We start from the raw sequence: 16,751 nt of genomic DNA on the forward strand, positions 1-16,751 counted from the left end.
TGGGATGTCCGGAGGTCGTGAAAGGCACGATAGAAATGCATGTCTTTACTTCTAATATGTGTTTGTTAATTTTTCTGTATTTTGCTTGGTTTTCTAGTTGTGAGGATCTGTGTCCTCCAGGTAAACATGGACCTCAGTGTGAGGAGCGATGCCCCTGTCAAAATGGCGGAGTATGTCACCACGTGACAGGAGAATGCTCGTGCCCTCCTGGATGGATGGTAATCTAGATCTATATCTATACATATATTAACAGTCTTACGTCTATGTGCGCACTTCATGTTCACAAGCATTACTCCCTGTTGTCACACGATTTTTGCTAATGCTTCTATGTCAACATTTAACATTGAAACTGCACATGTAAACTTTTTATAATGTCGTGTCTCTATGTAAACAGCTGCCTGTCACTTCTTGGTGATGAACCAGTCAAATCACTCAAAATGCCTTTTGTAAAAAAAACACTATTTTCTCTCTAACTGAATCTTTTATTATGCAAAATAAGGTTTGAAACAAATCGAAAAAAATAACACGATTAAATGTATCCATTGAATTGTTATTTGTGTCTTTTAACACCTTCATTAAAGCTTTTACTTCCAAGGTGTCTCCCTAAATATTCGCCTCTGATTTGATATTTAAGCCCAGAATGCTAACTCTGTTTGAAGGCAAGTGCTTCAGTTTGAAGATGTGCAATATGCACACTTTCACAGGTTGCATCAGTAGCATTTACACTAGGCAAATGGTATGTTGCTTCTTACATCGAGTCTACAGCACAGAAACCCATGCTGGTGTTTATGCTCCACACGAGCCTTCTCCCACCCCTCTGCATCTCACCCTACCAGCATATCCTTCTATTCCTTTCACCCTCATGTGTTTATCTAGCTTCCCCTTAAATGCATCTATGTTATTCGCCTCAACCACTCCCTGAGGTAGTGAGTTCCACATTCTCACCACTCTTTGAGTAAAGAAGTTTCTCCTGAATTCCCTATTGGATTTATTCGTGACTATCTTATATTGATGGCCCCTAGTTTTGGTCTCTCCCTACAAGTGGAAACATCTTCTCTACACCTATCCATCGAACCCCTTCATAATTTTAAATACCTCTATTAGGTAACCTCTCAGTCTTTATTCTAGAGAAAAGAGCCCCAAGCCTGTTCAGCCTTTCCTGATAAGTATAGCCTCTCAGTTCTGGTATCATCCTTGTGAATCTTTTTTACACCTTCACAGTCTCTCTATATCCTTTTTATAATATGGAGACCAGAACTGTTCACAGTACTCCCAAGTGTGGTGTAACCAGGGTTCGATACAAGTTTAACAGAACTTCTCTGCTATTCAATTTTCTCCCAGCCTCTTAACGAAATCCAGTTGGTAGTTTTTCAAACTTATTTATGTTAAAGAGGTGCATTTCTAGTAGATTTAATAAATTTAGAACTATATTGGCTTGGAAATTAAATTCAGTCTCACGGTTTGACTGTAAGTACTGAGCATTGAACATTATAGGAAGAGATATCGGGGGCAAAATTGGGTTGTGCCCCCTTTGGGGCGCTCACTTCGTCGGGACGCTACTTTTAGCGCCCCGAAAAAATTAGCACCCCCACGCCCGAAATTCACTGGTAGCACCCCTCTTGGGGGCTAAGAGTGAATATCGCGGCACTATGTGCCGCTGCACCACCCGCTGCAACACATCGCGTCGCAGTACTGCAGGCCTTCCTCCCCTTATTAAAGGGGAGAAGCCTAGTGCAGCACGACCCGGGGCCCAGCTGGGCCACCAGGGATCGGAGTGTCGGCAAAAGATCCCGGCACTCAAGGAGTGCCGGGCTCACGGAGCGCAGTTGGCACCCCGTGGAGGGGCTTCACAGGGGGCCGGGGACAGCAACGGGGGTAGGTGCTGGCAGGCAGCCAGCAACAAAAATGGCTGCCCAGCACCTTCCCTTTAATTTGCGCCGCCCCGGATGCAGGTAGGCCCCCTTTGACCCTGCCAGACATAGCGTGCACTGGTAAGTCAGGGGGCACTGCCAAAGATCGCGGCTGGGGCGCGAGCGAGGCGCTGCGCACGGCGATGATGTCATCACCGGCGGCGCAGTGCTGCGGGGCGCTAACCTCCCACTGAATTTCACGGGCGGCGTTAGCGGCGCCACGCCCTGGCGCTAGTTGCTTTGCGCCCTGTTGGCACCCTCCTGCCCTCTTGGGGCGCTAACGAGGCACATATCAACCAAATTTTTCCCCTATCACTTGTTAAATGTAGCTCTATGTGTCAGTCGTGGCTCAGTTGGTAGCACTCTCGCCTCAGTCAGAAGGTTGTGGGTTAAAGCCCCACTCCAGAGACTTGAGCACAAGAATCTAGGCTGACGCTCCCAGTGCAGTACTGAGGGATTGCTGCACTGTCGGAGGAGCTGTCTTTCAGATGAGACGTTAAAAATCGAGGCCACGTCTGCTCTGTCAGGTGGATGTAAAAGATCTCATGGCACCATTTTGAAGAAGAGCAGGTGAATTATCCCCGGTGTCCTGGCCAATATTTATCAATCACTCAACGTCACAAAAAACAGATTAGCTGGTCATTATCACATTGCTGTTTGTGGGAGCTTGCGGTGCACAATTTGGCTGCCGCATTTCCTACATTACAACAGTGACTACACTTCAAAAGTACAGCGCTGTAAAGCGCTTTGGGATGTCCTGAGGTTGCGAAAGGCACTATAGAAATGCAAGTCTTTCTTTCTCTTAACAATATTAGGCTTTGAATTAACAGGGTTTAAGAATTGTACATAATATAAACTCTGATGACTGTATTAGCAAAAGCAGGAGAGCAGCCAATTGTTGTGTATGTACCTTTAAGAGAAGAACTGATTCTATACTGCAGTACCGGCAGTGACCACCCCTGTATATAAAGCCATAGCAGGCTTCTGTACGTCAGTCTTAAGTTACCCTCTGTTCAGTAAATACCTGTTATTATTGTTCTCCTGCAGTCCGTGTATTATTTATACTCGGACACTACATTGGCGACGAACAGGTTCGAACTCACCTGCAGTACTGCATCACCTCACGGGGATCTTTCCCTGAGAAGAAGCTTTTGGAGGTCAAAGTCAGAACAACAGGCGTCGACCGCGGGCAACTGCCCAAGGATCCATTGGAGTTCGGAGAGTTGCAGGAGAGGCTGTGGAGAGCAGGGCTTGGCTCCCCGGTCAAGGTGTTCCAGCAAATCGTGCTGGTAGCAAGTAGTGCGCTGACCCTTCCGGACTGCGGCGGGCTCGAGCTCGATCAAGCGGCTCTGCAAAGGGGCCGTGCAGCGTCGTCGGGAGGAAAAGAGAGAGAGAGAGGGTGGAGCGCACAGGGCGCGGTCAGTGCTCAAGAACCGGGCAGCGTAGCGAAAATAAAACAAGGGGAAGGAAAAGTGAGACGCGCCGAAGCCGCGGGTTGCCGCCATTACCCTGCAGAACGCTAGGAGCAGCGTGGCAGCAAGGGGAAGAAGGAAAAGCGCGGGAGGCGCCATTTTATTCCATTGGGGAAGAAGGAAAAGCGCGGGAGGCGCCATTTTAATCCATTGGTGAAGAAGAAAAAGCGCGGGAGGCGCCATTTAAAATCACCCAAGATGCCGAAAATGGCAGTATCACTGCTTTCGGCAATGAGGTAGAAGACTGGACCACGTATGTGGAAAGAATTGAAGTGTACTGCAAGGCAAATGAGGTGGCCGATGGAAAGAAGGCATTGGTATTATTAAATTTGATGGGCGCGAGAACGTACGGCCTATTGCGGAATTTAATTACCCCAGCTAAACCAATGGAGAAAAGTTTTGAGGAGATTGTTAATATCTTACAGGAACACCTAAACCCTACACCGCTGCTGATAGCAGAAAGATTCAATCAAATCAAAATCAAATCAAATCAACTTTTATTGTCATTGTTAGTGCACAAGTGCAGTACAACGAAATGTAGGCTTGCGGCTCCCGAGAGTGTACATTTGGATTAAGACATTTAAGCATTCAACATACATTTGGCTTGTAGTATATTAACATAAACATAACCATAATAAAGTGCATTGGCAGATGTGCAGGCTTTAGGGTTTATTTGTGGAGTTCAGTAGGACGACAGCCCTGGGAAAGAAGCTGTTCCTAAATCTGGTCGTACGGGTGCGAATGCATCTGTAGCGTCTCCCAGATGGCAGGAGGGCGAACAGACTGTGGCTGGGGTGGGTAGGGTCTTTGATGATGGACCGTGACCTCCGTAGACAGCGTTTCTGGTATATGTGCTTTATGGTCGGTAGCCGGGTGCCGGTAATGCGTTGGGCAGTTTTGACTACCCGCTGCAGGGCTTTCCGGTCATAGTAGCTACAGCTGCCATACCATACTGTGATACAGTTTGTCAGGATGCTCCATAAAAGTTCCATAAAAGAAACCAGCACAAAGATGAGAGCAATGCTGACTATCTTACGGAACTACGCAAGTTATCGAAGTGCTGCCAGTTCGGAGCAGGACTGGCAGACACCTTACGGGATAAGTTTGTCTGCGGGCTCCAGAGTGAAGGAACCCAGAAACGACTACTTTCGGAAAAGGACCTGACGCTAGAACAGGCTTTCAGCGTGGCAGTATCCTATGAAGCAGCAGCACGGGGAGCTGCGGAAATACAACAGAAACCACAGGAATACAGCGCTAACGAAATGGCGTATGGAGCAGAAAAGTGCTATCGCTGCGGCAGAACAACCCATGATCAGAAGGACTGCTGGTTTAAAGACAAAGTATGCAGGCAATGTGGGAAAATGGGACACATAGCAAGAGTCTGCAGGTCGGGAAAGAAAACCACTACAAGAACTACTAAGGAAAAGTACAAGAAAGTAAAGAAATTGACAGACAGTAGTTCAGAAGATCAGGAGAGTGATGAGGACTCCGGGAGCAGGAGACTAAGTTGTCTAAAGTTACACAATGTGATCGCAAAGGAGGATCACCGAACCATTTGGGTCACCCTCATGATAGCAGGGTCCCCAGTAAAGACGGAATTGGACACAGGATCAGCCCTAACTGTCATGAATCGACGAGACTATGAGCGGCTATTCTCACACATACCCTTGAAGGACACGTCCATTGTATTGAAGACATACACGGGGCAAAATGTCTACCCCAGAGGAAAAATAAGGGTGCCAGTTGAATACAACGGCAAGGAAACACAGAAACTGTACCTATATATACTACCAGATGGAGGACCACCATTATTGGGACGTGAATGGATCCGAAAAATGCAATTGGATTGGCATTCCATTCAGGCGCTAACTGTGACTGATAAAAAGAATGATGACGTCACACCTGGACGACTGTCAAAGATTCTAACTGACGCGAAAGAGGTGTTCCAACAAGGACTTGGGACTCCAAAAGGAATAACGGCAACGATAAAAATCGAAGATAACGCAAACCCAAAATTTTTTACGGCCAGACCGGTACCTTACGCGATCCGCCCAGCCGTTGAAGCAGAGCTGGAGAGCCTGGAGCGTTCGGGTGTGCTGTCCAAGGTGGACTGGAGCGAGTGGGCCACACCCATCGTTACTGTAATGAAGAAATCATTGAGCAGCACGCCTGGGGAACCGAAGAAGGTTCGCATCTGTGGGGACTTCAAGGTAACTGTGAACCCAGTCCTACACACAGTACAATATCCACTTCCACGGACAGAAGATATTTTCGCCTCACTAACTGGAGGGAAACGCTTTACAAAGATTGATCTGGCCCAAGCGTATCTACAAATGGAGGTGGAAGAAGCATCTAGGAAATACCTCACGATAAACACTCACAAAGGCCTTTACCAGTACAATCAACTGGTATTCGGGGTAGCATCAGCCCCGGCTATTTGGCAGAGGGCGACGGAACAAGTCCTGCAAGGGATCCCAGGGACCCAGTGTTATTTGGACGACATCCTGGTTACGAGCGAAAATGACAGTGAACACCTTACCAACCTGGAGCAGGTGCTCACGAGATTACAGGAATATGGGCTACGAGTCAACCGCCCCAAATGCGAGTTCTTCAGGAGAAAAATCTCGTATTGTGGCCACGTGATTGATGAGGAAGGGTTGCATAAGTCGCCGGACAAGATTGAGGCTGTAGTCAAGGCTCCAGCACCGAAAAATGTGTCGCAACTGAGGTCGTTCCTCGGGTTGGTGAACTACTACCATAAGTTCTTGCCGAATTTATCTACAATTCTGCACCCACTGAACGCCCTACTGCAAACTGGAGTAACATGGAAATGGAGTGATGAGTGTAAGCGTGCCTTTCAGAAATGTAAATGCCTAATCACTTCAAAAGAAGTATTGGCCCACTACAATCCAACACTACTGATTCGGTTAGCATGTGATGCGTCTCCCTACGGCATCAGAGCGGTGCTGTCACACAAATTCCCTGACGGTTCAGAGAGGCCAATAGCCTTTGCGTTGCGCTCGTTAACCTCAGCCGAGCGTAACTACGCCCAGATTGACAGGGAGGCCCTCAGCCTGGTGTGGGGGGTGAAGAAGTTCAATCACTATCTGCACGGGCAGAAATTCACCCTACTGACTGATCATCAGCCCCTGGTCTCCATTTTTAACCCAAAGAAGGGCGTTCCGGTGATGACGGCACAACGGCTGCAAAGATGGTCACTTTTTCTAGGGGCACATCAGTACGACATAGAGTACAAGGGTACGAAACAGCATGGAAACGCTGATGGGCTGTCGCGCCTACCGTTGCCTACGGTAGAGGAAGCACCTGCAGTGGACCCTGTTGAGATATTCCATGCGACCATAGTCGAATGTCTACTTGTTACAAACTCAAGTATAGAGAAGGAAACCCGAAATGACCCGACACGCTCTTGGGTCTATGATTTGACGGTGAAGGGATGGCCAGCACATGGCGACTCACTGTTGCCAGCATTCTCGCCAAGGAGAGAACAGCTGTCAGTGTGCCGGGGGACCTTGATGTGTGGATCCCGAGTGGTAATTCCACCCAAGTTGAGAGAGAGAGTGCTCAATGAGCTTCATGAGGGTCATCTGGGAGGGGTAAAAATGAAGAGCCTAGCCAGGGTGTTTGTGTGATGGCCGGGAATCGAGCAAAAAATCAAGGATATGACCAAGAGATGCACAGGATGCCAGAAGGTCCAAAACGCTCCACCACAGGCCCCGCTACATCCATGGGAGTGGCCCTCATCTCCATGGCAACGGGTACACATTGATTTTGCTGGTCCATTTATGGACTCAATGTTCCTAATCGCTGTGGACGCCCATTCGAAATGGCCAGAGGTCATCAAAATGTCCTCCACCACCACGGAACAGATTTGCTCCGACAATGGGCCACAGTTTGTGTCCGAGGATTTCCAGAGGTTTCTGAGGAATAATGGGGTGAAACATTACACATCTGCCCCATAGCATCCAGCCACAAATGGATTGGCTGAGAGGTTTGTTCAGACCTTTAAAAAGGCCATAAAGGCAATGTATAATGACGACATACCACTACAACACAAGGTGGATAATTTCTTGTTTGCTTACCGGAATGCGACACATGCAGTCACCAACCAAGCTCCAGCCGTGATGTTCTTCAACCGAAGGCTAAGATGTCGCCTGGATTTGCTCAAACCAAACATAAGACGAGATGTTGAGGATAAGCAATTCCAGCACATAAATGAGAAGCCAGCAGGAGCTTCAAGATAGGGCAACCAGTCTTGGCCCGCGACTACCGAACAGAAAAATGGCAGCCAGGAACGATATGCACACAGCAGGGACCACTAATGTACACAGTGGACATTGGAGAGAGCATCGTGAGACGCCATGCTGACCAGATTCTAGAGTCACAGGAACAAGCCAAACCCATACCACGAGCAGGTGCACCTGGTAATCAACCCGAAATACAGATTGCGTCTACCTCAGAAGCAGTGGTATTGGAAGCTGACGAACCAACCAATGACAATGAGCCAGAATCAACTCCGCCGCAAGAACAGGATACTCGAGAAAGGCGCTATCCAGTCCGGATCAGGAAGCCTCCTCAAAGACTGAACTTATAAATGATTATTTCAGTTGATGTATATAGTACAGAGAAAATTGTAATTGTAATTAGTTATTATTTAGTTGTTAAATGAATGTTATGTACTGTTTATCTAAAAGGGGAGGAATTGTTGTGTATGTACCTTTAAGAGAAGAACTGATTCTATACTGCAGTACTGGCAGTGACCACCCCTGTATATAAAGCCATAGCAGGCTTCTGTACATCAGTCTTAAGTTACGCTCTGTTCAGTAAATACCTGTTATTATTGTTCTCCTGCAGTCCGTGTATTATTTATACTCGGACACTACACCAATGAGACTCCTAGCTTTTCCGTGTGTGCTGCTGATGTTTCTTGGGCATGCTGTGTGTGCCCAATATCTTTTAAACATGGGGTAATTTTTCCAACTTGTCTGACTTAGCTTTGCCTCCCAGCAGTGCTAATTCATGAAATTTACCCTTAAATCTGTGTTACATGTATTATGTTGACAAGCCATCCATTTCCCTCTAGTTCTACTTTCCCGCCCTATCCCCAAATCCCTTGATTCCCTTCGTATCGAAAAATATATCGATCTCAGCCTTCAATAGACTCATCACCTGAGCCCCCACAGCCCTCTGGGGTAGAGAATTTCAAAGATTCACAACCATCTGAGTGCAGAAATTTCTCCTCTTTACGGTCCTAAATGGTGAATCCCTTATCCTGAGACTGTGACCCCTAGTTCTAGACTCTCCAGGCAGGAGAAACAGCCTCTCAGCATCTACCCTGTCAAGCCCTCCAAGAATTTTATATGTTTCAACGAGAGCACCTCTCATTCTTCTAAACTCCCAGAGAATATAGTACGATAGCAAAATACTGCAAATGCTGGAAATCCAAAATAACAGAAAATGCTGGAAAAACTCAGCAGGCCAGGCAACATCTGTGGAGAGAGAAATAGAGTCAACGTTTCAGGTCGAAACCCTTTGTCAAGACTGAAAAAGCACAGGAAATTAAACAAATTAAAAGGCCAGTTTGGGGACTGGGAGAGAACAAGAGAAGTGAAGAGACATTAAGAGGTATTCAAAACGAGACGAGATGGTGATAGGACTAGTGGAGACAAAAGACGGCTCTAGATTAGGTGTGAAATGCGCTGGCAGAATGGGAGACAGCTGCCATGTGGGAGAGAAAAAAAGGGGGGGGAAAGTGCCAAAACAAAGGTGTGGATAAAAAATATAAGTAAAAATGTAATGGGGGCCGAGGTTATGATCTGAAATTGTTGAACTCGATATCGAGTCCAGAAGGCTGTAAAGTGCCTCATCGGAAGATGAAGTGCTGTTCCTCGAGCTTACGCTGAGCTTCCGTGGAACAATGCAAAAGCCCGAGTACAGTGAAGTCTGAGTGGGATGGGGCGGTGAATTAAAATGACAGGCGACCGGAAGCTCGGGGTCACCCTTACGGACTGAACGGAGGTGTTCCGCAAAGCGGTCACCCAATCTTGTGTTTGGTCGCCCCAATATAGAGGAGACCACATCGTGAGCAGCAAATACAGTATACTAGTTTGTAAGAAGTACAAGTAAATCGCTGTTTCACCTGGAAGGGGTGTTTGGGGCCCTGGACAGTGGGAAGGGGGGAGGTATAAGGGCAGGTGTTGCATCTCTTGCGCTTGCACGGGAAGGTGCTGGGGGTGATAGAGGAGTGGACTAGGGTATCTCGGAGGGAGCGGTCCCTACGGAATGCTGAAAATGGAGGGGAGGGGAAGATGCATTTGGTGGTGGGATCACATTGGAGGTGGCGGAAATGGCGGAGGATGATCCGTTGAATGTGGAGGCTGGTGGGGTGAAACATGAGGACAAGGGGAACCCTATCATGGTTCCGGGAGGGAGGGGTGAGGGCAGAAGTGCGGGGGAGAGAACGGACACGGTCGACGGCCGTGTCAACCACCGTAGAGGGGAATCCTCGGTTGAGGAAAAAGGAAGACATGTCGGAAGCACTGGTGTGGAAGGTGGCATCGTCGGAGCAGATGCGGCGGAGATGGAGAAAATGGGAGAATGGAATAGAGTCCTTACAGGAGGCGGGGTGGGAGGAAGTATAGTCCAGGTAGCTGTGGGAGTCGGTGGGCTTGTAGTGAATGTTGGTCAATAACCTATCCCCAGAGATGGAGACGGAGAAGTCGAGGAAGGGAAGGGAAGAGTCAGAGATGGACCATGTGAAGGTGAGGGAAGGGTGGAAATTGGAGGCAAAGTGAATGAAATTGTCTAGTTCAGGGCGAGAGCAGGAAACGGCAGCGATACAGTCCTCAATGTACCGGAAAAAGAGGTGAGGGAGGGGACCCGAGTAGGACTGGAACAAAGAGTGTTCCACATATCCCACGAAAAGGCAGGCATAGCTAGGACCCATGCGGGTACCCATAGCAACACCTTTAATTTGGAGGAAATGAGTGGAGTCAAAGGAGGAGTTGTTCAATGTGAGAACAAGTTCAGCCAGGCGGAGGAGGGTGGTGGTGGATGGGGACTGGTCGGGCCTCTGTTCAAGGAAGAAGCGGAGCGCCCTCATGCCGTCCAGGCGGGGGATGGAGGTGTAGAGGGATTGTACGTCCATGGTGAAAAGGAGGCGGTTGGGGCCAGGAAACTGGAAACTGTTAAAGTGGCGGAGGGCGTCCGAAGAGTCGCGGATGTAGGTGGGAAGAGACTGGACAAGGGGAGAAAAGATAGAGTGGAGACAGGAAGATATAAGTTCCGAGGGGCAAGAACAGGCTGAAACGAAGGGTCTACCAGGGCAGTCCTGTTTGTGGTTCTTGGGAAGGAGGTAGAAGCGGGCTGTGTGGGGTTGGGGAACTATGAGGTTGGTGGCCGCGGGGGGAAGATCTACAGAGGAGATGAGGTCAGTGACAGTCTTGGAAATGGTGGTTTGATATTCGGTAGTGGGGTCATGGTCCAGGTGGAGGTAGGAGGAGGTGTCGGAGAGTTGGCATTCAGCTTCCGCGAGGTAGAGGTCAATTTGCCAAACAACAACAGCACCACCCTTGTCAGCAGGTTTAATGACAATGTCGGGGTTGGATCTGAGAAAATGGAGTGCTGCAAGTTCAGAGGGAGGTAGGTTGGAGTGAGTGAGGGGAGCAGAGAAATGGAGACGGCTGATGTCACGGCGGCAGTTAGCGATGAAAAGATCTAGAGAGGGTAAGAGGCCAGGGGGAGGGGTCCAGGTAGAACGGGAATTCTGAAAACGGGAGAAAGGGTCAGTCGTGCGGGGGGGAAGACTCCTGGCCAAAGAAGTGGGCATGGAGCCGAAGGCAATGGAAAAAGAGTTCAGCATCGTGCCGAGCTCGAAATTCATTGAGGTGGGGGCATAAGGGGATGAAGCTCAGGCCTTTGCTGAGGACTGATCGTTTGGGGTCAAAGAGGGGAAGGTCAGAGGGGAATAGTGAAGACGCTGCAGGGGGTGAGATTGGGAGAAGGGGGGTCAGAGGAAAATGAAGGGGAAGAAGGTTCCAGAGGGGCGTTGGTGTTCAAGAGTTGATGAAGCTTGCGATCCTTGACATCGGAAAGGAAGAAAAAAAGTTTTTTGTTGAAGCGTCGGATGAGTCGAAGAATGAAATGGAACTGTGGACCCGGACAGCTTTGAGATAGAGTGCGTCGGTGCTGCTGAAGAGAGAAGTCGAGAGTGTTCATGTGGCACCGCATGGCATTGAGCGTGGATCTCAAGATGCGGCGAGAGCAGTAGTTCGAGGAACGATGAATATCTTGGAGATATTTGTAATCCTGGGTGGATCCGAAACACGAAGGGTGGAAGTTTAGTTGGAATCCACGTGGAATAAGTCGCAACCGGAGACGGTTGCTGAGGAAAATGATGTGGCTGTGAAACCGAGTCTTGGCAGATACCTGATCAAACACAAGAAGGGAAACTGAAAGTAATAAAGATAAACAAGGTTGAAAAACCAAACGGAGATCCCGTCGAGGAGAAGAGCAGAACTTCTTCAAGGTAGGCATTCCTAGAAGAGGTGTGGCAGTGAACCAAACACTAGCTTGAGGAACAGCACTTCATCTTCCAATTAGGCACTTTACAGCCTTCCGGACTCAATATCGAGTTCAACAATTTCAGATCATAACCTCGGCCCCCATTACATTTTTACTTATATTTTTTATCTACACCTTTGTTTTGGCCCTTCCCCCTTTTTTTTCTCTCCCACATGGCAGCTGTCTCCCATTCTGCCAGCGCATTTCACACCTAATCTAGAGCCGTCTTTTGTCTCCACTAGTCCTAGCACCATCTCGTCTCGTTTTGAATACCTCTTAATGTCTCTTCACTTCACTTTTGTTCTCTCCCAGCCCCCAAACTGGCCTTTTAATTTGTTTCATTTCCTGTGCTTTTTCAGTCTTGACAAAGGGTTTCGACCTGAAACGTTGACTCTATTTCTCTCTCCACAGATGTTGCCTGGCCTGCTGAGTTTTTCCAGCATTTTCTGTTGTTATTCCAGAGAATATAGCCCCATTCTACTCAATCTCTCCCCATAGGACAGCTCTCTAATCCCAGGAATCAATCTAGTAGATATGGGTATTTAATCTTAAGCCACTTCTATTATTTAAACTTGTTTAAAAAGTTATGTAAGTATAATGATAAAAAAACAAATGATTGACTGAAATATTTAACTTTAAAGGGAACGGTTTGTGGCCAGCCTTGTCCTGAAGGAAGATATGGAATAAACTGCTCGCAGGAATGCCAGTGTCATAATGGTGGACAATGTGACTTAGCCACGGGTCAGTGTCAGTGTGGAGCTGGCTACACAGGAGAGAGGTAATGGGACCTATCAGTATTGTATCGTGAAGTGGAAGTTAGTTTCATATATCTTTATATTGTGTTTAAATCCTCCATGGCCTCACGCTTCCCTATCACTATACCACCTCCAGCCCTACAACCAATGTTCCTGCTAATTTTTTTTGGGTGCGTGGCCCCTTTAAGGAGCGACTTAAAGGAGGAGAGAGAGGGCCATTCAAATTATCGCGCATGCGCGTTTTTTCCATTTAAAAGTTGGCAAGCAGCCTGCGCGGGACCTCCAGATCGTTGCACGGTCGCGCAGAACCTCCAGACCACTGCGTGGCCATGCAGCTTAACAGGAACATTGCCTACAACCCTCCAAAATCTCTGCGCTCCTCCAATTCTGGTCTCTTGCACATCCCCGATTTCCATCACTCCGTGCCTTCAGCTGCCTAGGCCCTAAGCTTTGGAATTCCCTCCCTAAACTTCTCCACTTTGCCACCTCTCTCCTCCTTTAAGCCGCTCCTTAAAAATTACCTCTTCGACCAACCTGTCAAAATATCTCCTTATGTAGTTCGGTGTCAAATTTTGTTTGGTAACGCTCCTGTGAAGCGCCTTGGGACATTTTGCTATTTTAGAAGTTCTATATAAATACAAGTTATTGTTGCTCTGTTTTCGCAGAGGTAACATAGGGATAACAACATACAGAATTGCTGGCCAGCTTCCAAATAGGTTCAGCTATTGAGTCATATGAACTGGTCTAAAGTTGATGTCTGTTTTATAGTAACAAGCTTACTTCTGTTTTGTAAATGACTTGGTCTAATTTGATAGAATGGGGTATATATTTCCCTCAGGTGCTTAACTATAATTAGTGTCAAATTTTATGGAATAAAACGTGAAGTTTCACACTTGTAATAATGGTACAACTCATGAAAAGACGTAAGACATTGGGCCAGAATTTGCTGCCAAAATAACGGTGAGTTTAGTGGCGCTCGCTGTTATTGATGTGTAAATCGTCCAGCAGCTTGTGGCGAGGGAGAGATTCCCCGTGAGTTGTGAATCGCCTCAAGTTGCTGGACGATTTGCGCCGCTCCGCCGTTAGCCTTGCAAAAACAGCATCTCACCCTCAACCCCCCGTGAGTTTGATGAAATTGCTGCATTTGCGCATTAATTACCCATTAAACTTGTCGCAGAAAATTAGGGCTAATACTGAATAGCATAAGGACCTTTTAATGAGGAGACTTATATTCCTGCAATGCCCCACAACCTCTCAGGCCCAGAAAGGGAACAATTGAAACTGTGGAGTCTCATTCCTGCAGTAGTACATTTTTAGAGATTTAAAAAATTTTGCATTTTACATTTATAAATGTTTTCTTCCTTTTCCTTGCTCTTTTTTTTCTCTCTCTCTTAATCCAATCTTTCCTTCTCTTTGGGGGAAGTTTTTGAGGGCTCAGCAGGCACGTTTGGTGGCGGGTCGAGTGGAAAAATGTTTTTTTCTGACAGTGGATTGGGAACCCGCTGTCATCCCGCTGCCATGCTACCTTCCCAGATGTCGGGTTTGCCAAGGCTGAACAGACCCAACATGCAGCGGCGGGGGGGGGGGGGGGGGGGGTGCAATTAGGTAATTTTGAGCTCAACTTACCATTTTGCGAGGTTGCCCACGGGGTCCACGCTGCTCGGGGAATCACGTCAGGTAAGCAGGTCGAGACTTGTATGACCATGGGATCATCTCATTACTTGACAGCTGCAAATCTATATATATAAAGCAGTCTGTCTCTGCTTTATATAAGTCTATATATATTTATATAAGTCTATATATAAGTCTTTATATAAGTCTATATATTTATATTTATCACATGGTCCATCTCTGACTCTTCCCTTCCCTTCCTCGACTTCTCTGTCTCCATCTCTGGGGATAGGTTATCGACCAATATTCACTACAAGCCCACTGACTCCCACAGCTACCTGGACTACACTTCCTCCCACCCCGCCTCCTGTAAGGACTCTATTCCATTCTCCCAGTTTCTCCGTCTCCGCCGTATCTGCTCCGACGATGCCACCTTCCACACCAGTGCTTCAGACATGTCTTCCTTTTTCCACAACCGAGGATTCCCCTCTACCGTGATTGACACTGCCCTCGACCGTGTCAGTTCTATCTCCCGCACTTCTGCCCTCACCCCTGCCCCTCCCTCCCGGAACCACGATAGGGTTCCCCTTGTCCTCACCTTTCACCCCACCAGCCTCCACATTCAACGGATCATCCTCCGGCATTTCCGCTACCTCCAAAGTGATCCCACCACCAAACGTATCTTCCCCTCTCCTCCCCTTTCAGCATTCCGCAGGGACCGCTCCCTCTGAGACACCCAAGTCCACTCCTCTATCACCCCAAACAGCCCTTCCCCTTCGCCTGGCACCTTCCCATGCAAGCGGAGGAGATGTAACACCTGCCCCTATAGCTCCCCACTGTCCAGGGCCCCAAACACCCCTTCCAGGTGTACTTCTCGCAATCTAGTATACTGTATTCGCTGCTCACGATGTGGTCTCCTCTACATTGGGGAGACCAAACGCAGATTGGGTGACCGCTTTGCGGAACACCTCCGTTCAGTCCGTAAGGGTGACCCCGAGCTTCCGGTCGCCTGTCATTTTAATTCAACGCTCCATTCCCACTCGGACCTCACCGTCCTTGGCCTCTTGTATTGTTCCACGGAAGCTCAACGTAAACCCGAGGAACAGCACCTCATCTTCCGATTAGGCACTCTGCAGCCTTCCGGACTCAATATCGAGTTCAACAATTTCAGATCATAACCTCGGCCCCTATTTCATTTTTTTCTTGTAATTTTTCTACTCCTTTCCCCCCCCCCCCCTTTCCTTTTGTCTCGCTCTCACACCTGGCAGCTATCCCTTGCCCTGCCAGTACACTTTACACCTAATCTCAGCCTATTACCATCTCGTCTAGCTTCTAACACCTTTTATTGGCTCTTTTTTACTTCTTTTGTTTCTTTTATTCTTTTGTCCGATCGCAGCCCTGCCTCCGATCTATCTTTTCTTTCCAGTTTTGAAGAAGGGTTCGACCCGAAACGTCAACTCAAATTTCTGTCCACGGATGTTGCCTGACCTGCTGAGTTTTTCCAGCATTTCCTGTTGCTATTTCTGTCTGTCTGTCCGTCTGTCCGCTATACACTCAAAAGTTATAGAGTGTACCTACACATATGTTAATATCAAAAGAAAGGTTATGATCAGGGGAGTGTCATAGGCGTATTTACTTTTTGGTCAGACAAAAATTGTTCAGACAGTATACAAAAAAGTTCAAAAATCCGCTCATTAGCGGTTGACCAGTCCTACCGCTCATTAGCGTTGAGTGACGTGATGGTTGACCAATCCTACAGTTCAGTGACCTGATGGTTAACCAATCGGTGCGTCACGGGGGGCCTTTCATTCCGTGTGTGGGCGGGCCTAATCCTGCAGCCTCCCGAAACGTCACTGCCATTATTTTCATACCGACAGCACCAGCACAACAAACCCCCACATTGCGGCTCCGGCACAGTATCCCGCTCCCGGCCCACCGGAGCAGGAGGTGAGTTTGCCTCACTTGGGCCGGGCCTGACAACCGCTCGGCCCGAGACACAGAGTGGGGGAGCGGCAGCGGCCGGCCGTCAACCGCGCGGCCCTGTAAACTGCCGTTCCACAAAAAAGCCCAGGCAACACCGGGCCCCCCCCCCAGCTAGTGTGCTATAAAAGCTCCTATCTCACAGCTGTTCACTTGCCAAGCTCAAAAGCTGTTGCTTACTGCATTTGGAAAACAGATTGAGCTTTATGTAGGTTGCAAGTGTTTGGAGCAAACTCTCTATCCAGTGTCACCTCATTAGAACAACCTCTCTCACCATTGACTGATCGCTTCTGTCATCTCAAGTTTACCTGCCATCTATTACATCAGCATCAGTGACCTTGAAACTATCTCACCTTGGTCCTCAGAATCCCACCATGATCAGCCCCAACACCAGAAGCACCAACAACAACACCAACCTTCTCCGCAATCAACTGATGCTGCAC

The 16,751-nt window shown here is 48.1% G+C and overlaps 1 protein-coding gene across 3 annotated transcripts in view; it reads left to right on the forward strand.

Annotated features, from left to right (window-relative positions):
- Window positions 1-16,751, forward strand: part of megf10 (multiple EGF-like-domains 10) — a 267,435-nt gene that overhangs the window by 150,762 nt on the left and 99,922 nt on the right. For all 3 annotated transcript variants that reach the window (XR_015078906.1, XM_085992076.1, XM_085992069.1), the window contains exons 7-8: window positions 98-218; window positions 12,604-12,740. Coding sequence is in view for 2 of the 3 variants with exons in the window: in XM_085992076.1 (XP_085848202.1) it covers window positions 98-218; window positions 12,604-12,740 (258 nt within the window). In the remaining variant the exon portion in view is untranslated. The remainder of the gene's footprint in view (window positions 1-97; window positions 219-12,603; window positions 12,741-16,751) is intronic.

Source organism: Somniosus microcephalus, chromosome 1 (assembly GCF_052327205.1).
Source record: "Somniosus microcephalus isolate GS21.2 chromosome 1, FLI_Smic_1.0, whole genome shotgun sequence".
NCBI lineage: Eukaryota > Metazoa > Chordata > Chondrichthyes > Squaliformes > Somniosidae > Somniosus > Somniosus microcephalus.